The 27543-nt window shown below is 41.8% G+C and overlaps 2 protein-coding genes across 2 annotated transcripts; both read left to right on the top strand.

Moving 5' to 3' along the window:
- Nucleotides 1-5912: 5912 nt before the first annotated feature.
- On the top strand, nucleotides 5913-8497 carry LOC119885512 (potassium voltage-gated channel subfamily A member 3). Its single transcript, XM_038695581.1, has one exon. The coding sequence runs from the start codon at nucleotides 6266-6268 to the stop codon at nucleotides 7817-7819; it is 1554 nt and encodes a 517-aa protein (XP_038551509.1). The 5' UTR covers nucleotides 5913-6265; the 3' UTR covers nucleotides 7820-8497.
- An 11151-nt stretch (nucleotides 8498-19648) lies between these two features.
- On the top strand, nucleotides 19649-27228 carry LOC119885430 (potassium voltage-gated channel subfamily A member 2). The gene is made up of 2 exons (XM_038695469.1): nucleotides 19649-20355; nucleotides 21283-27228. The coding sequence occupies exon 2, from the start codon at nucleotides 21421-21423 to the stop codon at nucleotides 22915-22917; it is 1497 nt and encodes a 498-aa protein (XP_038551397.1). The 5' UTR covers nucleotides 19649-20355; nucleotides 21283-21420; the 3' UTR covers nucleotides 22918-27228.
- The last annotated feature ends 315 nt before the right edge of the window (nucleotides 27229-27543 follow it).

The raw sequence follows: 27543 nt of genomic DNA, 5'->3' as shown, positions 1-27543 counted from the left end.
CTCTGGGCCAAACATCAGTACCAAACAAGGTCTTAGACCAGATTTCTTCTCCGATTGTCAGATGGGGTGAATCTGCGATATATTGACCCACAACTTCTGTAGTCTGAGCACCGCTTTATAATTATTATGACTCTGTTCAGGTACTCAAAGAACTTGATTAAAGTTAGGAAAAGGTTACGAGAGTGGATGTGTTTATTGTAGTAATGTTTAAACTAAACCACAATCTTTTCCTAATGCTAATCAAAGTGCTAACCACACAAGACAAACCTCAGTCCTTAAGACAAAAGTGCTGGACTTAATGCTCTTAAGTCGTGCTCACCATACACCCAACCACCTCTCTATACGACTTGTGTTCAGTACAAAAGGTTGCACTTCTAATCTAAAAAAACAAGCATTGAGTGCACTGTGCACATATAACAAGGTGCTCATTTAACCCCCTCGGCTGGCTGCTTGAAATAGTGGAAAGAAAAGTGTTGTTATTGTTATTAAATTATTTATGACCTTGGCCTTCACCTTGACTCATGACAGTTGTGGCAGCGGACATTGTGAATGTGTAATGATTCTGCGCTGGCAGGGATCACAGCCAATGCATGACTGATCGATAGACACTGGTCTCTCTCTCTCTCTCTCTCTCTCTGCCTTTATTGATCAGCCAGTGTGTGTGTGTGCGTGTGCCTGCAAGCCAGACTGAACAGACAGAGAAAATCCTTGCTCCTCGTTACTCAAAGAGCAGTCCAAGCATTGTCATTTGTGATGGAAACCAGTCCTTGTTCCCCTGACACAATGTTGAAGAATGAAATGTGCAGTTATGATCTTTTGGAAGGGACTTTATCAAATGCCCATGTCTCCCTCCAGACCAGACGCACAATGTAATTTGTAACGTCACTTAAAATTACAGCTTCTGCCAGAGTTAATAAGTCATTTTTTAACTTCCCAGACTGATAAAAAGTCTATCTTTAGCTGCCTTCAGCTCCAGAGGTTTGGATATAGGCAGCAGAATGAGCTAGAAAATTGTGGAGAAAATGGACTGCATGACCTTTTGGAATAAAAACTCTATTAAGCATATATGGATGCATGTCAGATTGGACAGGCAATTGCACAACAAGGTCAATATCTAGGGAAAAGCTGTTGCTTGTGTTTACAAAGACAATAAGTCACTATGCTCTCGCATTGATGGCATCTGCATGGGAATCACAATATAACAGGGTGTTGGGACTTCTTGCTCTTAATCCCACAGAGGTACACATGCATTCAGTCTCATGACAATGGAATTGGGAAAGCACTTTCACTGAATGTGCTCTAGAAGACCATTTATCCATTTTCTCTGAATCTGAAATCAGACCCTGAGCTGATACACAAAATCAGTCTGTGTTTACAAGCATAAATACTGCTTACATGGCCCATTGGAATTCAAATGTAATTTATTTTCAGCTAATAAGTTTAACTGGAGGCTGTTTGATAATGAGTGTCGTTATAAAAGTGTCTCTCCAGCCCAGGGTCAAAGCTTTATATCCGTCCTTTTTTGCTGAGCCCATTCTTCTGTGTCAGATAAGTGGCCTGGCAGTCGATGCACAAACAAAACACAAGTCAAAACAAAAGACAACAGCCTGGTTCCTTTTAATCCTGATATGTAACATGTTCATTCCTCAGTGGGAATGTGAAAAATAGTCTCTGGTTTACTTGCTCCTGCACAAGTTGGACCAGAAGCGATAACTTCTTCAACTTAAAGGGAGAGTAAGTGATTCGGCAGAAGGATTGCTGATCTATGAACTCAACTGCCAAACAAATATATCCCTCCCTTCAGTGGTCCTTCAGAAGCTCTGCCCCCCAAATTTCAAATCGCTGAGGTTTCTCGCCCTTGCCTGGTCATATAACTTTCTTCCACACGCAAAACAGAGAGGTAGTCAACAGTGAGGAAATATTTGCTGAATTTACAAAAAGTGTGTATTAAAATCACTTACTATCCCTTTCGCTCCTTTTCTCTTTACAGAACACTTGATGTTTTGTTGCCATGGAGATGAAAACCCAGACAAAACTGAGATGCAAGTACTGGGAGGTTCTTAATAACAGAATGATTTTCTCACTGCAGAGGTATTGATCAGATTTATATGCAGGGATTGGACGAGCAGGTATGACTGTGTTGTGCTGACAGTCACCTAAAAATAATCAGACCACAAAAAACGTGATTAAGCAACATAAATCTATATATGTCCATTTTACCACACAGTTCTCTGCCACCAGTCATTTGAAATTCAATGGAGAAGACGATGTATTGATAAGTCTGTCTTTAACCCCAAGGTTACAAGGTACATTTACTGTCATGCATTTCAAGAAATGTCATCATAAGTAACAGGTAGTTCATAATGAATCAAGAAGGATCGATGTACTGTCTCGCCAATCAGCACTTTAATAATGTAAAACAAACTGCCCATTGCTTTCTCAATGTATCAGTTAATCCTTTGGAAAGTAGTGGAAACAGCCCAAAATGATCACATTGGAGCAGCTGGAACCAGAGAATGGTTGGAATGTGTTCTAGTAAATGACTTAAATGATTACAGTTATCCCACCAGGCATAAGCCTGGAGTGGATCATGTGTTTGATTGCATGTGTGCCTGCATCTGTCTGCAGCTAATCTAGAATACCACTGGATTCACCAGCTTAATATTTTCTGTGCGGTGTGGGTGCGGTGAGTCACAATTTTTGATAAAATTATTTTATTGACTGAGCCTATCATAAAACTTAGACTTTTGTCTTTTCGGCACTATTCACCATTACACGATATGTGTTATGACATAACAAAAGGCATTTCCAGCACTCGGCTAGGCTAAAAACAAGTCTTACTTAATCTGTTGCAGGCCACATTTTGGCCTCTGTCATGGCTCAAAAACTGACCCGTAGAAAGTTTCATTTTGAACCAGAGCATCTGCAGATTAATTCCATAAAGGATATGTTATGATCCAGTAAAGTTAGGCACGATATGAGATGAATAAATCATCGTTTTTGCCATCTTCACCACCATCTTGACTGCAAGGAAGCCGCTATGGACAACTATAATTCTTGTTACGTTATATTGAAATGCAAACTTTTTGCTGGAAACTGCTTTGGCAAAATTGGTAACTGAAACATTCATGCCAATAAAGCACATTAAACTGAACTGAATTAAGTGAGATTCAACTCTTCATTGTTTGGGAGGGGAGAGGGAGGGGATTTATTCATGTGGTGTGTTACAACAAATATTCTAAATAAATTACAGTGTGTTCAGAAGTTTGGACTTATCGTCATGTTTCCTTATTAAGTTTGTTAGACCAACCCAGGACACTTACAATACCACACTGTTCTATGCATCTTTAAATAAAACTTACTCTATACTATACAAAAAACTTTCTTCCTTTCTTTCCACTGCTCGCATGCATATACACTGGACACAGTCTGCCCTGGACTTTTCTAGTTGCTGATCATTTTCTGTTAATCGACCAATTGTTTCAGCTCTAATCTGTTGGGTTGGAGCAATTTAGGTCATGGATCCAGTGTCCCTCTTGCTAATATTGCATCAGGCAGGATTGGCATACTACTTATTCTATTGTGTATGTTTGTTTTATTTTGCTTTAACGTTGGGCACTCTTGTATTTACCTTTTATTAAATATGTATATCTAAGATGGACTTGGAACAAGTATAGAGTTTCAGCCTTTGTGGAGAATAGTGAGAGACTCAGATCTGATTGAGGAAGGAAAGGTCACTCCACCTCACTCCAGCAGCAGAGAGGAGACAAGACTGAAACAAAACTGGAGTGAGAATGATGACCAAGTTATCACACAGATGCAAAGGACAGAAGAGGAAGTCCAGAAGTGAAATAAGTGCAATTTATAAATGATAAGTAAAATAAATAAATGAGATATTTTAAAGATACTCTAGAACAGTTCTGTACATAAAACTGAGTTCACTGAAATCGTTTCCTGTATTGCGCCCATAGACTGCATAAAGTAGGGGGCGTTGTCATTGTGACATCACACATTGTTTTATGGACTAGTGTTTGGAAGCCTCAAGTTTGGCATTTGGGCTGTTGCCATCTTGGTTTTTTGGAACCAGCAGTAATCAGGGTGGAGCTGATGAAGGATGCGCGTTGCTATACTTGATAGGTTGCCATGGTAGTGACTTATCAGTTCATTGTCTATTTCACTGAAAATGGGACCAGAATTTACAAATTGAACATCATGATGTTTCAAAGAAGACTTGACACTAGTGATTGAAAACATAAACTCATTAGGAAATTGTTTTCTGAGGTAATAAATCAACTGAGAAGTATAGGGCCATTTTGTCATAGACTTTAATATACTCTTTCTTTTTGCAACCAGTGGAGTCGTCCCCTGACGGCCATTAGAAAAAGAACGCAGGTTGAAGCACATCCACATTGGCTTCACATTTCAGACCTGGAGGTTGTCATTTGATTGTGCCTGAGAATTTGGGGGTCTGACACAAAGGAGATCTTAACATTACAGTTGCACAAATTACCCATGTTTTTAAAAAAGTCTTCTGATTATCTCTATTTTTTCTTCTTTTTTGCTATGTGGCGGTGTAGAGAAGCTTTTGAAATGGCACTTTGATCATTATGTAGTCGGAGAAATGTACAGAGTACCTAATCGAACAGTTAAAAGACTTTCAAGCTTTTATGATGGTAGTCAAAATTTTGTTAGGAGTTGGTTGTATATGGGCAGTTTGGACTCCAGATCTTGGTCTTTCTAAAATCCTGTCTCAGGTCCTGCTCAGGAAGGTCCAACATGATGATGATGAGGTTCCATTTGTCAGTGTGGTTCTTAGTAATGAATCAGTTAAATGAAATAAAGTTCTTTTAGTCGTGATATTTTTAAACACAGGCTAATAAACTATCATTTATTACCTCAGTTTTTACAATACTGCTAAAGTCTGCTTTTATTTTTATATACAGTATTCCTGCTAGACAGAGGTTTTCCCATGCCCCAGAACAAATTTTTTCAGGCACTGCAAAAGAGGTTAATAGTTTTTTTGGATCAGTGTCAATCCGCTTTAAGAGGATTTTCATTTTCGGGGGTATGTTCATAGTGGAGTACTAGATGTTGCCATATTTGGATAGAAAGAGGCTCAGTTTTTCCTTTGGGTTTAACATGTTGAAATTAAAACCCACACTGGCACAATAAAAATGTCAAAAAAGAGGAGCTTGTGTAATGCATTGAATCCTATTTAAACTAATTAACCCTGTGCATGCGTTCCTAAAACCATAGGCAGTGACAGAGGCCTTTGATGAAGCCTGTCAGTATGAATTACAAACACTGATTTTGCATTTTCGTCATTACTCACAGCTGTAACAAAGGTCGACACTTGAGATGCTTCTTTGAAGCGATTCTATCAACACATGTGTGAAAGGCATTTTTTTCCCCGAGTGGAAATGAGGTGACTGATCCCGGGGCTTCTGTGTTCTGCTAACATTGTCGGGAAAAATCATCTTTAGACGACCACACACACAGGAGCTGTGCACATACAAAAACTCAGCCACTTACAAGCTGGCGCGCGCTTCTTTTCAGCACCATGGAGAGTAAAACCCCCTCAACAACAAGAATAAGACACAAAGAATGAGTATTTAAATAGTCTGATTTTGCACAGCGCAGCAATCTGTTGTCAGTTTCCCTGACACTTTCTGCGGGAGAAGCGAAGCAGCGTCTGGTGACAACATGATTTGTCTGACTGACCAACGCGTTGATTTTTCTCTTCAATATATTTTCTGTTATGTTTTTCATTTTATTTAAAGTTGACTCAATAAGATTTTGATTTTAATTGAGCTTTAAATGACACAGGCATGAAATTGAATGTCTTAAGAGAGCTCTGGATGATCTATAGCTTCACGTCTGTTTATTCAAGGTGACATACAATCTATGAGAGCTGACAGAGAAACATTCCAACTTGGATCCAACGGGTGTGGATGTGATTTCATCAAGTGTTTCTGTTCCACCAAATTTGAATGAAGGCGTGTGCTCGACATTGTCAAGTTAATTTCTGATTGGGCGTGTGGTGGACGTATGTCAGACATATGCGCGCCGTGGGCGTGTGTCGGCGTGTTTGTAAAAAGGAAAAAAGAAATAGGCAGATCGGAGTGCGGTGCTTCAGTGTGTGTATGCGCGGAGATAGGTGATGGTTAGAGGAGATGCAAGTGGTGTCGGCCTCAGCTCTCCAAAGCTGTAGGCTTTGGTTGAGAGGCGTGGCGCGCTTTGCCCCTCCATACCGAAAACCACCTGTATGGATGACCAGACCTTCAGCGTGATCCAGTCGCCCTCGTCCGCAAGGCTCAGGGGCAGCAACGTGACCGACAGCCAGGGTTATGTCGAGGTGGAGAGGGGCTTCATGACGGTGGAAAACATGCTGGAGGAGTCCGCCGTGCTCTCGGCGCCTCACCTGCCGGCGGGTCGATATGAGCGTGCTAGCCAGGGATGCTGCGAGAGGGTGGTGATCAACATTTCGGGTTTACGCTTCGAGACGCAACTTAAAACTTTCAACCAGTTCCCAAACACACTGCTGGGGGACCCCATGAAAAGGATGCGCTACTTTGACCCACTGAGGAACGAGTACTTCTTTGACAGGAACAGACCAAGCTTTGACGCCATCCTGTACTACTACCAGTCAGGGGGGCGCATACGGAGACCTGTTAACGTCCCCATTGATATTTTCTCCGAGGAGATCAGGTTTTATCAACTCGGAGAGGAGGCCATGGAGAAATTCCGTGATGATGAAGGGTTTATAAAAGAAGAGGAGCGCGTACTGCCCAAGCGTGATTTCCAAAAGCAGATTTGGCTTTTGTTTGAGTATCCTGAAAGCTCTGGACCAGCAAGGGGAATAGCCATCGTTTCAGTGCTTGTTATTTTGATTTCAATAGTTATTTTCTGCATGGAGACTCTGCCGGAATTTCGGGATGACAGAGACCAAGCCACAGTGGCACCCACTGTCAATGGCACTGCCCCACACGTGCCAAGCCCGTTCACAGACCCCTTCTTCGTGATAGAGACACTGTGCATCATATGGTTCTCTTTCGAGTTACTGGTCAGGTTTTTTGCCTGCCCCAGCAAAACTTCATTCTCCAAAAACATCATGAATATAATTGACATCGTTGCCATAATCCCCTACTTCATCACTTTGGGGACCGAGCTGGCCGAGAAGGAACCCAACAGCGGCCAGCAGGCGATGTCCCTCGCCATCCTGAGGGTGATCAGACTGGTGAGGGTCTTTCGCATTTTTAAGCTGTCACGACACTCAAAGGGACTTCAGATTTTGGGACAGACCCTCAAGGCCAGCATGAGGGAGCTCGGCTTGCTCATATTCTTCCTTTTCATCGGAGTTATTCTCTTCTCCAGCGCGGTTTACTTTGCAGAAGCAGATGACCCCTCGTCCAGTTTCACCAGCATCCCGGATGCATTTTGGTGGGCAGTGGTCACCATGACCACAGTAGGATATGGAGACATGCATCCGGTGACCATTGGTGGGAAAATAGTGGGGTCCCTGTGTGCAATAGCAGGCGTGCTGACCATTGCCTTACCCGTGCCAGTGATTGTGTCCAATTTCAACTACTTTTACCACAGGGAGACTGATGGAGAGGAGCACCCACAGTACGTGCACACAGGCAGCTGTGAGCACCTCCCATCGGAGGAGCTGAGGCGGTCATGCAGCTCCTCGTCCCTCAGCAAGTCTGAGTACATGGTGATAGAGGAGGGCATCAACAGTGCGTTCAAACAGCCCAACTTCACCACCGAAAGCAACCAGAACTGCGTGAACATCAAAAAGATCTTCACAGACGTGTAAAGGAACAGCAGAATGGATCATTAATGGAGCATGAAGAAACAGTAGCTATAATATTTTTTATATAGACAATCATAATGTGTCAGTCCATATCTGTGGATAAACGCTGCGCAAATGTCCGTTTTAACAAGTCATTTATCCTTTTATTTGCTTCCAGTGTGTAGGGTATTCACATTGAGTAACAAAGTATTATTATGACCCTAAAACATTTGCACAGGAAAAGTATTCATTTCGGCACAAGCTGGAGTCAGAAAAACATTTAAAGGTAGTGGCTTGTTAAATCATATTTTTGCAGTGTAGGCTATAGTGCCACACGATGCCTGCATATCTTGATGTTTATGCGAAAGTTGTTTGTGTTCATGATTGGGATACACGTGTAAAATAGTCTATTACAGCCTATTGCAAAAAAACACAAAAAAACATCGACGTCTTGTGCTTCGTGGAAGAAAAGTTTCATTGTCCAGTAATGTAGGCCTAATGAATAGACTATGGTAATTAATATAGCCGAATGCCTGTTTTAGGTTATATTTAATATCATAACCTGTCGAGATGTTGGACTCTGAGTCTTGTTCAGATTATTATTCAGGTACAAACACAGTGGTGTAGATCTTATCATAGATGTCGAGCTTTTCGTAAAATTGTATTTTTATTCAGAACTGCCTATATCGCCTATATTAAATAAAACGGAAATCAAATGATCACGACTCCAAATGTCATTATAACCTTTGGTTAAATTTCCAATATCATCACAATTTCGTCCCAAGCGAGCAGGTGGTGGATATGAAATATAAAGTGGTGTGAATAAATGTGTGTTTGAGGTCGTGTGCGCAGTGACGACAGCAGCGTGAAAACGGCGTGGATGAACGTGCTGGACGTCCCGCCTCCTGCTCGCGGAACACACCTTGTGATGCAGTCTCCATGACGACGGTGGTTTCCTGGGTAACTCCCTGTAGTGTTACCATGGCAATGGGTTGCATTTTCACAAAGACTTTCCAACTGTGGTTCACTTTCACCTTTGTGTCCTAGGAGGGGAGGAAGGAGGCAACTGCTGCAGATGTATGCCTTAAAAAATCTTGTTAAACTACCGAGTTTAATAATAAGTTTATCAGTGTCCTTTTCAAGGCGATTATATCAGTATAAATCAGCACTATTAGTCCCTTTTGCAAAGTTAGTAGCCTGTAGCCTCAGGCAGTGGATTGGCAGACAGTGGAAAGTGAAAATCATGAAAAGATGGTGTATTGGTGCAGCTTCTCTTTTGTTTCCCTTTACCAAAATTGCCTCAGCTGCTCTGTTTTCAGATGTGAGCTCCATTCTCTGAGTTGGCATGCCAACTAGGTCTGACGTCAGTCACCTTTCAGCCCCTCCAGCAGGCAAGAGCACGTTTGCTTTCAGCACAAAGTGGCTGACAGCTGATGTGACACAAACAAACTCAAAGGAGTCCACTGAAAATTAATTGCATTGCTGAATTTCCTCTTCAGTTCATCTACAGTTATGAATTCACTTTCATCATTTCTGCAACCAAATATGCCTATTATGTTCATTAGTGATTAATCTGGTGATTAGTTTAACAATTAATTGATTAATAATTTAATCTATAGGCTTAACTATCATAAAATAGTCAAACTGCTAGTTACGATTCCCCCAGAGTCCATAATGAGGTCTTCAAAATGTCTTGTTTTGTTCAACTAACAGTCCAAAAACCAAAAGTGTTCACTTTACGATGAATCACGAGGAAAAGAGTACAACTTCACATTGGAGATACACAAGAGAATGTTTTGTATCTTTGCTTGAAAAACGATTTGCAATGAATAATTATTGATCAAAGAAATTGCCGTGACAATTGATTTATCCATTAATCAAATAATAATTTTAATTCTAATAATGTTATGGAGTGATTAAGAGTGCTCTGTTCAGTTTAATCAATATGAGAAGAGAGATGTGTGCAGAATTCAAAAGAAGTTGCATTACTGCTGAACTGTAGGTTTAGTCAAGTATGACTTGACGATGAGCCATGTTGTTTCTGAACAAAATCAGAAGCGTCATCATTCTGACCATAGCTTAGCACTGCCCCCAAGTGGATGAACTGAGTCATTACTGTTGGGAAGGAGTTTAATATCAACAGTACTGATGATATTTAGCCCGTTTTTATTAGACTTGATGTCTCGACAACTGAATATATTATTGTGCCTTTATGATCAAGCTAGTTTTGTTATGACTGCATTGATTGTAATAAGACTTCCTGTGCCCTTTATTGTTTTTATGAGCTTGATGCTTAATGACCTCCCTGATTTTAAAAACTGCTGAAAACTGTTTTCAAAAGTCTGCCACATAAAATGATGCATCACTTCTGTTTGAAGTCTCAGAGACTCCAGATGTAAAATATGGTCATAAACGATGGACTGTAATTTGCTCTATATGTGTGAATGGTGTTGTTAGTACAGTTTGAGCAGCATGACACCTCTGGATCCAAAATTTGCCTATTTGGATTTCTCTTTTTTTATAACAGTTTCTTCATAAGAGGTCTAACATGTGGTTGGACCTCTCTGGGGTATGACCCCAAACTGGAGAAGGTCACTGTGTAGGATAACAAACTGTACATTTCTTTGTATAGTAATGGATAGTAATGTTCACAGTATGATTTTATGTAAGCCTGAATGATATTCAGCTTTTCTCTGTCGTATTAATCTTAATACTTGTTTGTGTTTGTATGTGCCATGTGGTCATGGTGATGTAAACGCTGTCTCTCCGGCGTATCTCCGGCGTATCTTTGATAGCTGTCATGTTGTCCAGACTGTGCGTACTTGGCCTACCACGATAGAGTGGTAATGGTGCGGACCCACACAGCAGGGAAACTGAGAGTTTATGTTTAGAGGAACATGAAGCACACTGAACTGAAGTTTACATTTTACCAAATTTCTGCCAGAGATGAGAGTAACCAGATACATTTACTCCAGTTCTGTACTGAAGTACACTGCTGAGGTACTTGTACAACAAAATCAGTTCTGTTAATCCTGTATCTTTTAGTGTAGGGCCAGCAATAATCACCAAATCAAACAAGTTTATTTTGTACTTCTCTAGAAAAAGAGGGAGGCACTGGCTATGAAGCAAAACACAAAAGAACATTTCTTTGAATGGAGCAAAATAAATGTAATTTACTTAATATTTTAGTGGTGTTTTTATTATACAAGTGACAACCATAGATGATACTAACAAAGTAAAGAAACAACTTTTTTTTTTTACATTCATATGGTTAAAATAGTTTTGTCGGACGGTGGTGAAAAAAGTCCTGGGGTGACCACTTCAAACAAATCTATGCACTGGGTTTTATTCAGGTCAGAAAAAAAGAAAAATAATAATTTTGAAGAAAAAATGGCTCATTTTGAAATTATTATTACTGTTCAGTTCTGGGGCATGTGAGACACCAAACAATGAGAAGGGAACAGTGTTTTGTCCTCGAGTTGGCCATGGGACTCTCTGAAATTTTTCATACAAGTCAGGAAACTACCTTAAAATTCTACCTAGAGGCTTTTAGCCGACCCATAATTCTCATGTTTCCAAGGAAACAAAGGGTGTGAGCCAGTGTGATAAAAAAAACACCCTCTACTTCCAAATTTGCATAACTTTGAACAAGCACAGAAATGGAGACGAAGGATACATTCGCTTTGCAGTATGCTTGCACAACAAAATCCACTTTTGTAGAATCACATGAAAGCTCATGTAGTGTCTTTTATATGGCAACATTTTATAGGTGTCATAGGTGTCATTTACACTGGGGACATCGCCCCACCACTTTTTGAAAGCATTTGTTAAAATGTTCTGAAAAATAACTCGCAATAAGAAATGTTAACTACCATATGAAAATGCTTTGACAAAGGTTTATTTGCACAATAAGAAAACATGCAATGCAATGTAAATATAGAAGAAACAAACCCTCCATTGAACATTTCTGCAAAAATAGTGTTAAAATAACTTCTTGTCTTGTTCTCATGAACCTAATATTGTGCTTCATCATGTCTTGTGAGCTAATTGTATCGTCTGACCCCGAATCTGAGCCCTTATGTCCCTTCCACTTTTCAATGCAAAGTGACACACTTGGCTCCACACACACAAAGAAACACTTAAGGGAGGTCAAACAACATTTTCATCATGACTTAAACTAACATATGACATGACTGTCCACACAGGATCAGTTTTAAGTGAAGCAGTTTGAGTTTAACAGATTTAACCCTTTGTCCACATTCTTTGCTGAATGTTCATGCTGAGCGACAGAGACCTCAGTCGTGCAGGTCAGATTTAATACAGCCCACAGCTCCAGGTGCTCTGCCTCAGAACTGCTGAGTGGCTTTGTTCCCTCTGTCTACCCTGCCCCGGAATTTAAGTCCTCCTTCAAAGTATTTTTAACCAGGGGAAATGAAAACATATTTGCAAGTTACCCAGCACCGTTAATCATCTCCTGCAGAGCTCGACGGCAGGGCTGGCAAGGGACACCTGCAGTTCAGCCTGTCTTGTTCTGGTTTGTGGCGAGGTAAGAATCGGATTAGAGGAAGACTTGTTAGACTTCCCAACTGAGATACTGCAGCCTCATGAGGGGATCAATTTTGCTTTTACACTATTTAACAGAAGATAATCTCAGTCCTTTCTGTGTATACTTGTCTTATCAGGAATAAAGGAAACTTATTACACAAGATTAATTACCAAGACATGATTCCATATTTATTCAAAATTAAGGATCTTGTAATACCAACAGTATGAAAAACACTAATTTATACATTCTTTCAATCAGGGATGGTCTGGGACTTAAATTCAGCCTGGGACTTTGAGACAGAGAGGCCTTTTATGTGAGTGCCGTGTGGGGGCGCGGAGAAAGATTTTTTGCAGCTATAATATATAGTGTTGTACTTGTATATAGTCAATCACATTATGATGAAGACCTTCAAGAGACTTTAGGATGACATCTGCCTCTTAAGTTTGTATAAGCAAAGCACCACTGAACTGAACAAGTCCTGAATTAGTTAAATATAATCAAAAACTACAATGCAATCCCATAAAATAGAGCTGTGTGTATGTGTGTGCATACAAATCAAATCCCTCAGAGTAGACTTCTCCCTGGCTCAGCTTTCCTTGTGCTGGACTCTGCTTGTACTGATTGTACAGGTACGTCTGCACCAGAAGAACATCAGTAATAAATATGACTAACCATAATCCATTTCTAATTCTATCTTTGCATAATACCCAGCCCTGCACACTAACACTGACCTGTCACTGCTTCTGGTTTCATTGTCCTTCTCCTCCCACTTCTCCTCCTCATCCTCCTCTTCCTTCTTCCCTAAACTGTTGTTTATAATACATATGAATATATCATATAGCCTATATCCCTATACATAAATGCATATATAAATAATTTCAGCATATAATAAATGCATTACTTAGCAGTGCCTGTGCTGGCTCTTGCCTCATGTGCGCCTACCACAGCACCTTTCCACCAAGGAAGAGGTTGGTTTATTTGGCACATTTAGCTGCCTCTTGTGCCAAACTCCCAGATGGAAAGTAAACTCCTTTGATCGGCGCCATTGAGCCAATCAGATTTCAGCAAAAACAAGGATCGGTCCAAGTTGGGAGGGGCCTCTTGTAACGCCCCTCAAAATTGAAAGAATTATTTTGGCCCAGTCTGATAGACACGGACAGTGTTCGCTGAAGCTGACCGGCACTATCTGCCGGTGCATCGTTTAAAGTTGAACATAAGAAGCCAGTTCGGCCTGATATGAATGACTAATCAGCCCCTGCTTTCAATAGACTCTTCTTGTTGTCCCTTTGTTACATTTAGTGCTGGGTGTCAAATAGCAATAACTGGAATTAAAGCTACACTAATCAGTATTTCTGTCTCAGCAGTGGATCCAAAGACCATGTGTAATATCACAGGTGTCGCTCCTGCAACGTTAGCAACTAAGGCTTGCATGTCAATAACATAAGCATTAAGAAAAAGACATTTAAAGCAGGTCGCTCACCTGGCTTTAATATGTGTGTGTTTGCTAGTTTTAAAGTGTGTTGATGTGTAATTGTCTTGCAGTCCTTGTGTGTGTGTGTGTGTGTGTGTGTGTGTGTGTATGAGCATGCTTGAATTCTGCACAGCTGTACGATGGTCACAGCTGGTACGCCTGAATGCACTCTGTTGTGGGATCCTGGTAAAAGGTAAAACACACAGATATGAACTTGCATGTATAATACACAAATCCCCCCCCACACACAGAAAACCGCAAACAGTCAGCTCCACTGCCGTTCCAGGTAGATGTGAGGATGTGAGTCCAGGATCGTGCTGGGCGTCCCCGTCCCCTCTTGTCTCCTTGCTGTCCTCATCATGCCAGCATCCACCACATGAGAGGAGTGATGCCTTGCAGCAGCATGCTACCTCTAATGATACCCAGCACGCCAACATGGGGAGTGTCTGCCAGGAGAGATGCCGCTTGTCATCCTTGAACTTTACCAACGCTCGTGTTCATGACACATGGGTTAAGGGAAGAGGGAAGGCAGTGGCTGAATCCGGTGCAACCATTGACAGCCCTGCACATTTTCCTTCCTGCTCGGATGATATTTTTAAGTGGTACAGTATTTGCCCTAAAACTGTAACTCAGTGCTGCCAAAAATAGAAAACATGAGACATATTGCCATTATTTCTCAGGGTGCCATTCATCCATCTGCTCTTTGGAGAACATGTAATGGCACTCTGGGGGCTATTCATAAAGTTCACTCTTCTGCATCAAGACTCAGCGTACAGGGCTTTCAGTGAGAAAAAGGAAAGATCAGAAAGCATGTCAGAGAAAGCATATATCCTGCCCAGAGGGAAGACGTACTACAGCTAACAGTGGAACCAGTTTCATGGAGCCAACTGTACCACATGCTGGAAGACATATCCCAGGTGTGGAACTGTGAAACATGGAGAATAGTAATTCAGATATTTTGCACTTTTCTAACCTCTCAGACATCTTTAAATAATGCAGCTGACTGCAGGCCAATGAAAAGTGCTTTGTCATCGTGCTCTAACTTTACCTGAAATATCACAGCAGCACCAGAGACGCTGTAGGCGTGATGTCACCACTCAGCCTCCTCCCACTGCTGCCCCTGGAGATGGTCTCCATAGCAACCAAATGAGGCTGAGCAAAAGATTCACCCATCTACAGTGGCAATGCTGACTTTGGACAGTTTCTTTTTGATGCTCTGGTGCTTTTAGACGCTTTCCAGCAGTCTGTTTGTCTCAACCCTGACAGACAAGATTAATATTAATGGGAAAAGTCAGATGTGTGTGAAGTTGTGGTTATGAGGCCGTGTGACCCTGGAACCTGTTCAGACCTGGCTCATCCCTCAGGTGTCCTGTGAGAGAGAGTGGCTGCCGCGTCCAGCAGCAGTGTCAGGCTAATATTTTGGTTCCTCGAGTCACTGGCAAACAAAAACCCAAAGACAACATCATCACAGTTCCACACATCTGTCACTGTAAATCCCATATTGCTCCAAACAAACAGGGCAGCTTCTTCTTTCTCAAACCTTGCAGAGCAGATCTGAATATGCTTTTAATGCCAAATGATTTTGTGCACTTTCTTACACATGAAAAGGGAGCAGAACCAGGCTTTGCTAAAATATTCAGGGGTGGAGCAATGTGCTGCAATAAGTAACTGCTGCATGCAATGCATAAAGCCTCACTGTGTATGTGAAAAGCTTATTGTCACTGACACACAATCAGTTTTATTTTTGTTCTCTCACCTTCACACAAAAGGTATCATATTTCTAGTATGACCTTGGTGTACTATAACCAAGTGTTCCTGAAGCAAGCACTTACCTTGACTTGAATATCACTCACTCGTACAGACACATTGTATAATGCAGCATAAGGGTATCCCTGTAACAGTGACACTGACTCACTCACTCACTGACTCATAGTCCTTCCCTTCAGCATCAGGATAGCTCACTGAACAATTGTTTTTTTGTTTTTTGTGGTAATTTTGCTGCTGTCTGTACAAACGACAAATGAAGAAGCTGTATAGTAAAATGCATTTGTGTTTATTCCAGCCAAATGTTGCATGATGTTATTTTCGATTTGCAGAACAGCAGCATGTGTCAATGCAGACACTGTTACCACGAGGAAAATGTCTACAGGTTGTGACTAAACCTATATGTTTAGATGGTATCCTCTTGCAGTGGGTGTGTGCAGATTTCTGCGCTGTTATCTGGCCAAGTGAGATGCAGCTTGGCAGTATACCGCAGTGGACCAGTGTCCTTGTGTCTCTCCTGGTGTCTGGCTCTTTTCCAGCATCTGCCCTCATCCTGGTGGGCCTTAATCTGATGAGCACGACTCTTTCCTTTCCCTCCCCTTTTTTCTTTTTCTCCCTCTCTTTGCACAATGCCCTCTCTTTGCTATCCCTCCCTTCTTTCTCTCCACCTCTCTTTTGTCTGTGCCTCAGATTCACTGTTAGCTCCAGGGGACATGAAGAAGGACGCATGGAGCTACATTGCAGTTTTAAATTACAGTTGTATGTATAACGTGGCCTCTTTTGCAGGGCACCTTCTTTTCTCTCTCCTGAGCACTGATACTGGAATTACTCATCTCCCAGAGGGTTAAATAAACTGAGTTTCACTGGAGAGACATTGGAGAAATAGGTGTTTACCAGAGGTTTTGTGATTGCTAGATAGACTGAGAAGTGGAAAAAACACGGTTATTACATTGTCAAAATGAGGAGTTCTTTTCACCTAAAGATTCCCATGAAATATGGTAGTGAGGATCCACTAATGAGGACATTTACACAGGAGAACGTTGCATCACATCTAGAAGTACAAAATCTCTCTTATTGCAGCTGCAAATCCAAGAGTGAACATGAAATGCAGAGTTCATCCGTTCCATCCTAGTGCTTCATGTTGGCCATTGAACTAGCTGGTAATATGAAGAGCAGACTCCTGAAGTTGAATCATTGGATCTTTTTGTTTGCACCCTTTTCAAACAGTGTGTGTGTGTGTGCTGGAAACCTGTGGCTGCTGCAATGCAGTATCAAGAAGCAAGGAGGTACAACAGACCACAGCACTCCAGGGACTAGGCTAAACAGCACTGACACTTGGTATTGATAAACATACATATATGTCACCTGGGGACATATTCGTTGCAGCTAATTTTGTAGTGATTTTTAAACCCATCAATCAGAACCAGAATCAGCTTTATTGCCAAGTAGGTCTACACATACAGCGAATTTGTTTTGGTGACTTGGTGCATAACAATAAACATAAAACATACACATATAAAATATTTAATTGATGGATGATAAATATTTAAAAAATCATTATGTGCAATATGGAAGTTTGTGCAGTGATACCCAAGAATTTGAAATACTAATACCAAATAGACATATAACCACTATGTGTCCTTGTGTGAAGGAGTGTTGAACTTCAGTACTTTTTGGCATAAAATTATATTTATTTAGTCTACCGCAATTGGTTTAAAAGGCTGACCAGTGAAAAACATTTTGATACAGACTGAAATGTCAGGGTTGTAGTCTTGTTTATTATTCTTTGATCAGATAGTTCCTAATTGAAATTAGTAAAGTGAAGAAAAAAAAGTGAAGAAATTACCTGCCATTAAACTAAAGGCTCAGTGAAAATGACCCTTCATTTTCTCAGTCCTCAAGTTAACTTTCTCTGCTCCCTGTTCCTGTGCCAAAACAACTTCTGGAGACGAGGACGAGCCCTGAAATCAATAACTCTTGGAAACAAATTCACCTTTGACAACTGCATCTTCAGATTCCCACATTGCATTAATTTTCACGTCCCCATATGATCAGAACACACGCAGCATTTAGAGAGCTGGGTCCCTTCGCTTTTAATTAAAGCAAGTCAGCTAATGCAAAGTGAACCAAGCTTTAGAGCCTGCATTAACAGTCTTTGTAATGGGCCCCCGGCTCATAAATAATGGCTGTGCTGTCATGAGGAACCTTGGAAAGCCATTAAGAGATAGTGAGAGGTATCAGCATGTGTGGCAGCAGGCAGGCAGACAGACAGAAGGGACGAGGCTGGGAGCTGGGATGGTCTCAGGTCTGCCAGGAGTAACCTTGGCAAAGCTAAGTCTCACACAAATCATCCCGCTGCCCCCCTCCACCACACCCGCCCACCCACACACACACACACACACACACACACACACACACACACACACACACATATACTTTTCATCACATTCACTTCATCCCCTTCACAACCAAGGGATTCCCGCTGACCTTTGGCTTCACTGGAGGTCATTTCTGGCCACAGTGCTATCTCAGCTCCAGAATTGATAGTGGCAAGAGCATTTACTATTGATCGCTTTGTTCTGAATATAACAGGGCTCAGTGATGAAGGTTTTGCTCTATTTTAGTCACCCACCTATCTATTATAAATGAAGCTTGTTGCCAGGAAAGCTGACAAATATAACTTCTGTAAAAAGGCAGAAAGTGCTTTCATAATACGTTGTTGCAAAAAGCTCAGAAAAGACACCTGAATAAGACATACAGTATGTCCTCTCTAAATGCATTCAGTTAGATTGTTTGTGGGACAATGCTATTGAACAAACAATGCAGGAGTGCAAGCCTCAAGTTTCTACTGGCTATAGAACTCATATAAGTACCAACTGCCTTCTCAGGAGTATAATGTTAGCTAGCTCTTATCAAATCTCATGACATTGAGTGTGGGTCTTTTCAGTTGTTTGTTCTTCAAGCTAAAGCAAATTCCCACCATCTCTGGACTATGGCAGAAGTATTGAGTGCTGAATCATGTCTCTGGTTTACCTGACCTTGTTGTCTTGCTTTGCTGTACATGCAGTCAGATCCTCTAGGTGACATCCTGTGGCCATCAGGTCTTTAAGGCATTGAGCCCCCTCCCTCTCCTTGGCTCTTGCCTGCAGTTCTCCAGGCTGCAGGACCCAGAGTCACTGAAAAGTGCAGGCTTATTCCTCCTGCAGAATGACTGAGATGAGGTGGCTGCACACCCGGGCACCCACAAATCTAAGACAGATGTCCCCTTAAACATGCGTTTAAGATAGGTTGTTTGTGGGGCAATGCAATGGAACAAACATGCTGGAATATTTCCAAAATAACAGCTGCAGTCAGATCTACTCACAGTAATGCTGCCAGTTACAGTTACTTGTCTGTTAAAATAGTTTCACATTAAGGTGACTCAACCCCATTATGGTCTAATCTTGCTAATCTACAATAAAATATGTAAAACATGCTGCTCTAAATACTCGTTTGCCTTTAAATTTTGCATTGCAGTTTTTAAAAAAAATTTAATAAAATCAACTGACCAACAGCAGTGCAGCAGAACAATGCTGGAGATGTGTACCCCTTTAAATTGCCCACACTGCAGATAAGGTAAGGAGTGTTAGGCTACAGTGCGGCTGGAGAGCGCGTTTTTCGCCCTTGCGTTCTACATCACCAGTACTCTTGGTATGCATAGCAATGCCCAAATGCAGGTTTGACTAAGCTTTATAGAGCAGCCCAGAGGCCACTGAAATATTTCACCCTCTAATGTCTCTTTCACCTAAAAATAAATAAATATCTCACCCCCTGCTGAGCTGAGACCAGGCAGGACCAATAACGTCTGGTTTATATTTACGTGGGTGTGTGGGGGGCTCTGGCTCAGTGTAATTGCATAATCTTGTAGCCCACCACGGAGGGCGATTCTTTTATGCATGTCGTTTCAAGTCAGTGTCTGAAGACGCTGCTCTGCTCACCATGCAGGCTATTAAGAGACTCACAGAACTGTCTCTGTGCAGTAAACGTTGGGACGCACTTGACTCTGCCTGAGTCTATATCTGCAGCCCAGACACTGGATTCTGGTCGGGATGTTGTTTTATGTGCCGGGCGCATGCCCCCACAAGAAATCAAAATGTGGATTGGCTGTGTGACGCGTGAATAGATTACATTTTATGAGCGACAGATTTATTCTCACACTGAAATGAAAAGAGGACTCTTTATTGATGCATGTAGGCTATCCCAGAATATTGGCTGTAAGATTATGTTTTTTAAGCTCTCTCCCTCCTCCACGCCTTGCTTGTTTCTCCCTTTGCAGATGTTGCCTCTCTGAGCACCTTATCAGGTCCATTTACCTTTGCGGGCTGTCCGCAGCCACAGCTCGTCACACAATCACACATGGCGTGGAGGGGAACAGTGGAAGCAGATCTTTCTGCTGATCCCAGCACCTTTTGATATTAAGGGAAGCACCAGCAGATCCTTGATCGGTTCCCTCCTCCCTTTTTGCCAATCGCCATCCCGCGACAGCCTACCCGGAGGACAGGAGTCGGGGAGGGGAAAGCGAGGACACACCCGCACTTACTGTACCCGGTGTACACGGTGAGGATGCTGCAGACAACACGAGGTGAATATCAGCGACTGCCCCAAATTGAAATTTTATTTTTTTTGACCTGCTCTGAAGACAGAAGACCTGATTGTCGCAGCTGGTTCTTCATCTTCCTACTACACCAGTGTTCAGCAGGAACATCAACTCACAATAAGATATGAAAAATATGTCTGCAGGTATGTATGAAATCAAGATACAGCATCTTATCATTACCCACCATCCCTGATTTCGATAATATATGTTTTAAAGTCTTAATGATATGCAACTCACAGGAAAGGAAAACGTGATAATATGGAATAAGCCTGCACATTTGCATGTTTCAGGAGGATTTTATTTTGTAAAACCGTGCTCCCACTGTGTGACTGAGGATGATGCAGACAAGAGATACAGTGTTTCTCTTGGAACCTTTTTCTTTCAATGGATAAATTATTTATAGATGTTTTTGAATATTTCAAAGACAGGCACCATTTCAAGATTTAAATGCTCAAACAAAACTAAGCTGAAGCCAATTAATGTGAGGCGTCTGTGTGTTTGTTTGGTACAGCAGTAAATCTTAAAAGCGTCTCGTACATTTGTTTTTAGACTGCAGTGGTTTTCTATGACATTCTAGACAGGATGCTGTCTGTATCAATTTGGTGCCTGCTGCATTGCCATATTCATGCATGGCTTCACTGCAAAAGGTAGTCCCATTCATTTCAGTAGATACTGTCCATTGCAGCAGATCAGTGTCCTAATTTATGAGCTTCTGTACCTTTTCTATGCCAGTTTGCCTCTGAGTTTACCTGCATTGAAGCAATTTATATGCAAGGCGGATGGTTTATTTGCATATTAATTTGCCGAAGTCAGGAGCAGGAGTGTCAGCCTCAAGTTTCTATGAGCTGATTAATTTTTGTACTGACTGCCTTCTCAAGAGTATAACATTACTAAGCTCATATCAAATCTCATGACATTGTTTAAGAGGGTGTGTCTTGTCAGTTGTTTGTCCTTCAAGCTAAAGAACATTCCCACCATCTCTGGACTATGGCAGAAGTATTGAGTGCTGAATCATGTCTCAGTTTACCTGACCTTGTTGTCTGTCTTTGCTTTATCTGTCCTACATGCAGTCAGATCCTAGGTGACATCCTGTGGCCGTCAGGTCTTTACGGCGTTGAGCCCCCTCCCTCTCCTTGGCCCCTGCCTGCAGTTCTCCAGGCTGCAGGACCCAGACTTACTGAAAAGTGCAGGCCTCCTCCTCCTGCAGAATGACTGTTGCCACAGGAGACCCCTCTGACGAGGCGGCTGCACACCCGGGGCACCCGCAGGACTACGACCCGGAGGCCGACCATGAGTGTTGTGAGAGGGTGGTCATCAACATCTCAGGGCTTCGCTTTGAGACTCAACTCAAAACCCTCTCCCAGTTCCCAGAGACCCTGCTCGGGGACCCCAAAAAGAGGATGCGGTACTTTGATCCGCTTAGGAACGAGTATTTTTTTGACAGGAACAGACCCAGCTTTGACGCCATACTGTATTATTACCAATCAGGGGGCCGGCTAAGAAGGCCGGTCAACGTCACTCTTGATATTTTCTCAGAGGAGATTCGCTTCTATGAGCTGGGCGAGGAGGCCATTGAGATGTTCAGAGAAGATGAGGGTTTCATCAAGGAGGAGGAGCGGCCTCTTCCTGATAACGAGTTTCAGAGACAGGTGTGGCTGCTGTTTGAGTACCCAGAGAGCTCAGGTCCTGCTAGGATTATCGCCATAATCTCTGTCATGGTCATCCTGATCTCCATAGTCAGTTTCTGCTTGGAAACCCTCCCCATTTTCCGCAATGATGAAGATGACATGCACAAGTCTCATGCAACAGTCTTTTCACCTGAGACCAACACCACAATCGTCAGCTATACATCCACATACTTCACTGACCCCTTCTTTATCCTGGAGACTCTCTGCATTATATGGTTCTCATTTGAGTTTCTGGTGCGCTTCTTTGCCTGCCCCAGCAAAGCAGGCTTTTTTGGTAATATAATGAACATTATTGATATTGTTGCTATCATCCCTTACTTCATCACTCTTGGCACAGAACTAGCAGACAGGCCAGAGGATGGTCAAGCGGGTCAGCAAGCCATGTCTTTAGCCATTCTCAGGGTCATCCGCTTAGTACGAGTCTTCAGAATTTTCAAGCTCTCACGTCACTCCAAGGGGCTTCAGATTTTGGGTCAGACCCTGAAAGCCAGCATGCGAGAGCTCGGCCTGCTCATTTTCTTCCTCTTCATAGGAGTCATCCTTTTCTCAAGCGCTGTCTACTTTGCTGAAGCAGACGAGCCCGAGTCACAGTTTGAAAGCATCCCAGATGCGTTTTGGTGGGCTGTGGTGTCCATGACAACAGTCGGCTATGGTGATATGGTCCCAACTACGATTGGTGGAAAGATTGTGGGTTCCCTCTGTGCCATAGCAGGTGTGCTGACCATTGCCTTGCCCGTGCCTGTCATTGTGTCCAACTTCAACTACTTCTATCACCGTGAGACTGAAGGTGAAGAACAGGCGCAGTACCTGCAGGTCAACGCGCCCAAAGCCGATTCAGCCGAGGAGCTGAAGAAGAGCCGGAGCGGCTCCACCATCAGTAAATCGGACTATATGGAGATCCAGGAGGCTGTTAATAACAGCAACGAGGACTTTCAGGAGGAGAACCTTAAGACAGCCAACTGCACGCTGGCCAACACAAACTATGTAAACATCACCAAAATGCTCACAGACGTGTAGTCATCTGCTATTTTCCTCCCCGTCTCAGCAGGAAATGTGGAGCTGAGCAATTGGACAGGACAGGTGTACAGCCTCCCACCTCACGTGCTGGAAAAATCAAGGCAATAGAATTTAGGACGTTGATGATGATGATGATAGACAGTGAAAAAAATATTACAAAGACCGTTCGCACACTTCGCGCTCATCCTGTCTTCACCCCTCACAACTTGCCCTTAAAACTCCTGATAACTGTCAAACAGAGTGAAATTTCAAATTTTGCATTTCTGCATGGAGTTGGCTTTGTCTGCGTAGCTCTTTAAAAAAAAGATATAACAAAACCTCAAAATTCCCTGCTCACAACAGTAGCCAACAGTAGTGCACAAAAAGAAAAGAAAAAGGGGAGATACACAGCAAGAAAAATGTTTTTTTTATCGCTTTCAAACAGAAAAAAGCAACACAACACGAACCCTGCTTTAGTCCCCTGTCCATTGGTCCCTCATTTCCCAAGGCACACTGCTCTGCCATACGCTTTCTGAAGAGCCCTAATCACGCGCTACATGTGCTGCTTCCTGGAGCTAATGAAACAAAACTGTCTTATGCTACACCATTTAGAAATAAGAGGATGTGTGAGCATAAAGCAAGCCCACTCCTGTGCCGACATGGCCTGTGGGTGACTTGTGACGAGGTTGGTGGTTAAGTACACCACGCTATTTCAAGGATGAATGACAGCCATCAGCACTAAGCTTATGGTTCGACACCTTTTTTCCCAGCAGGCATCAGTATCTGATGAATGACTGAGAATGGCCTTGACTTTTCACTGCTTTGGTCTTACATGTATGACTGTATGTATTGCAATGCAAGCTTCCCCCCTTCCATTCACCTAAAACTGGTCTTACTGCAGAGCTTTGAGGACAACTTGAATGTTTCTTCTTGTTTTGTAAGCTTTTCACAGTTTCTCACACACACACACACACACACACACACACACACACACACACACACACACACACACACACACACACACACACACACACACACAGTACTTATTCATATAGATAGGTAGGCTAACTGTGACTTGGCTAACTGATAGCTGGTAGGAAGGTAGGTGCTGTTAGTAGTAATCATAGCCAGTAGACTTTGCATGACATTTATCTGATTGAGAATTTCCACTCGTTTCTCGACTGCCACATTGCTTCATCACACCACTGTATATTTGTATGTTCACTGCCTTCTACAGAAATCCACACTTTTAAAAGGATGCCTGCAGGTAGCTGTGACAATAACCTAAAGCTATATGTTAGAGGATTTCTTAAGGAATAACCATAAGGCCATGTCCTACACTTAACTGGATGCGGTGTCCTTGTCAATATTAACATTCCGTGTAGAAGTCATTGCTGATAAAACTTTAGCCAGGTTGCTGTAAACGTATCGCAGCTGAGCTGTGATTTCAGGCGTAAACTCACACTCTAGGACATTAATCCCAGTTGCAGATGTGATAGACTTGCAGTGCTGTGTTTTTCACAGGTTTGTCACACGATCACGTCCTCATGATCAAAATAGCAGCTTTTAAGGACTGGTGTATTGACTAATGCTTCCCCCTGAATTGCCTTTTATCTGGGTTTACGCTTCTCTCCTAGTGTTGCATGAACTCAAAAACATTCCTAGAAGCATGCATTTAAGGTCAAAAGAAGAAGCCTCTGAGACAAAAAAGTATAATAATTACAATAGATATATTTATTTCTTAAATATATATATATATATATAAAATATATGTATACAGACAGTACACATATACAGTACACATATACAGTACACATATACTTTTATCAGAGAATTAAAACTTTAAATAGCAATGTTTAAGAGAAAACAAGAGCCTTTCCACAATGCGCAGATCATTGCCATGTTTTTATTTTTAATGACAATAATAATTGTTACGTGCACTGTTCTCCTGTTTCAGAGCCTGTTCCTGTTAAGAGTGCATAAGACACACTCTTACTAGCCCGTTCAAAAGCATTGTCTTTACTGGTGAGTTTTTCAGCAAACCTCGCATGTGGATTTAAACACAAAAAAAGTTCAAAAGGTTCAAAACTGCCTTCTGTGAAGTAGTTGTTGAAAGGCAGGGCTTTTTCAAAACTGTATCATCCCTAACCAGAAGCTTGTACCAGAAAGCTCTTTATTGGTGTTAAATTGTTTAGAATTTAAATGGAGTCTGGCTGTCCTCTGAGAAGTCTTTGATGTCAGATGCTCAATCTGTCTTTAAAAATTGGCATCAAATGTGAATTAGGTTCTGATTCTAGGATTGTGTCCAGCTGAGATTTTCCACTGTTCGCTCAACACTGCCAAGTTAACACTCAAAGGCAGTAACGTCAATATGGGAAGTGATAATTAGCATCAGTGTAGCAAACATTGGCTAACCTGGGGTCCTCTGACTTCACTCCTGAGTCTCTTGCCTTTCTTCATCTTTTCACAGATGTCTTAGGTAATTAGAAAGGCGATCGATTAGGTCTGTAGCAAGAACTGTCTAAATCAATTCAGTCATGCCAGGATGTACATCTTTCTTCTTAGGGTTTCACTCTGCTCACTACAGTCTTTAACCTGCAGTAGCAAAATGTTTTTATGCCATCGCTGCCAATATGTGCTCAGGATGCCTCGTCCAACTGCCTGACATGAGGCTTCTGAAGTAGTCTCTCTGTCTAGATCCGTATCTGCTTTCATGTATCTTGAAAGGATTCAGAGAATTTTAGTATAAATGCTTGAGCTGTTATGTTTGTTGTTTTCCCAAGAGTAGCATAAATGTGGACTGAGATGTTAAAATGGTCAGTAACTTGAGGTAGGACCAGATTAAATAGTTATTTAGCAATATTCCCATAATCCTTTGGTGGAGGGGTATGTGTGGAGAACATACACTTTGAAAAAAGAATGAACCACAGTCATACCAAGATCTTGTTGATCATCATTTGAGTATTGATGTGGATGTGTTGATGCACAGCTATATAGGAGTTGTCTGTGCATGTGTGTGTGTGTGTGTGTGTGTGTGTGAGAGAGAGAGAGAGAGAGAGAGAGAGAGAGAGAGAGAGAGAGAGAGAGAGAAAGAGAGAGAGCCACTGAATGTCTGTGTCTTAGCCTGGTTGTACAGCTGCATTTATGCAATAGCCATTTGCATATCTGTATATGTGAAAAAAAAACACTCACAGTCTGACCAAAAATATTTGTCTATGCATGCAAATGCATTGTATCTTATTGTCTTCACTACATTATTTTGGACAGATATTTAGGATACATGTTACTTGCAATGTATGTAAAAATGACACTTGCAAGATGTATCTGTTATGTTTGAAATTGGGCACATTACTGTACCTCAGCCAAATTCACTGTAGCAACTCACATACTGGAGTTCACAATGTGACAGTTATTTCTGCTTAAAGCACAAACACGAGTAGAATCTTCCTCATCTCTACACCTGCAGATTTAATCTGTAAAACGTTTTATTCCGTGGAAACAAAGTAAATTAAAATTATCCTGTGTTGCTTTATAAGGAGCACCACCGCCTCTAAAAGTATCATCTCTCACCTGCTGAGGGACCCACCAGCAAATCCACACCATAAGAAAGGGTGCCCAACAGTGAATACACTGAGAAATCTATGCAGAGAATGATTATCAGCTGGTAGTTGAGAGGGTTTAAGTACAGAATTTTTGTGTTTATTCCAGCACCAATTACATGTTGATCGTGAGAGCTGGCAGTGCATTTGGAACAAACACTTTGCAATATTCTGCTGCTGAACGTCAAACACTCAAATTTTAGCTGAATGTGAACATGAGCTTTCTGAGCTTTTGGGGTTTGTTTGAATTGCGATGTCAGCTCTTCGAGACAAGGCTCCTATACGGGAAACAAGATCAATATGCAATCTGTATGCATGTGTGTGTTTGAGAACGGATGTTTTCTTTTCTTTTGACCCCTGAGCCTGAAAGTGTGGCATCCACTGAGACAATATGTACAGTTATTCACCCCCCATCCTCCCCCATATCATAGAGGCCTAAAAAACATCCATCAACGTTGGTACAGTGGATTATGGATTTTCTTTCTATGAAATGAAATGAAATGTGACAGAATAATGTAAATAATAACCATTGGATGATGGAGCAAAAACCATGTACTATATACTGTATGTGAAGTCTGGATTTAAAACGTAGTATTATCTGCACTTTACAAGTCAAAAAGGACAATCTATGGACAAGAAAAACATGTGAAATTAAAAATGCATTTAATCCTTCCAAATGATCATATCCCTGACAAAGTAATGAAGTAAAATAATGAAGCCAATAATAATTCAACTGAAACTGTGTTCAGTGTGTTCATTGTGTGTCATTACTGCACTTTTTGTTTAAAAAGAATGTGATTTTTGTGCGGAAGGAGCACCTGAAAATATGTGAGAGGTGTTTTTCAAATGCTTATGCAGGCCTTTTCACATTGTTCGCAAGGTATTTAGTCAGCAAATGATTTGAGGAGCTAATTTTAGCTGAAGAGCAACTGCGCTGATACAAAATGCCATGAATCGATCAGAGGCCTCTTTGTTGTTATTCTTAGGACACCCAGCGTCTTTGTAGCCATGGGCAGTGTGGAGGACACACAAACGCCTCCTGGTATCT

This window comes from Micropterus salmoides, unplaced genomic scaffold, assembly GCF_014851395.1.
Source record: "Micropterus salmoides isolate LMB-PRFRI ecotype aquatic unplaced genomic scaffold, ASM1485139v1 Ms_hic_scaffold_4, whole genome shotgun sequence".
Classification (NCBI taxonomy): Eukaryota; Metazoa; Chordata; class Actinopteri; order Centrarchiformes; family Centrarchidae; genus Micropterus; species Micropterus salmoides.
This window is presented reverse-complemented; position numbering and strand designations above follow the sequence as displayed.

What these genes read in the sequence shown, in the direction of transcription:
- LOC119885512 (XM_038695581.1), top strand. Translation starts at nt 6,266, where the DNA reads ATGGATGACCAGACCTTCAGCGTGATCCAGTCGCCCTCGTCCGCAAGG.
- LOC119885430 (XM_038695469.1), top strand. Translation starts at nt 21,421, where the DNA reads ATGACTGTTGCCACAGGAGACCCCTCTGACGAGGCGGCTGCACACCCG.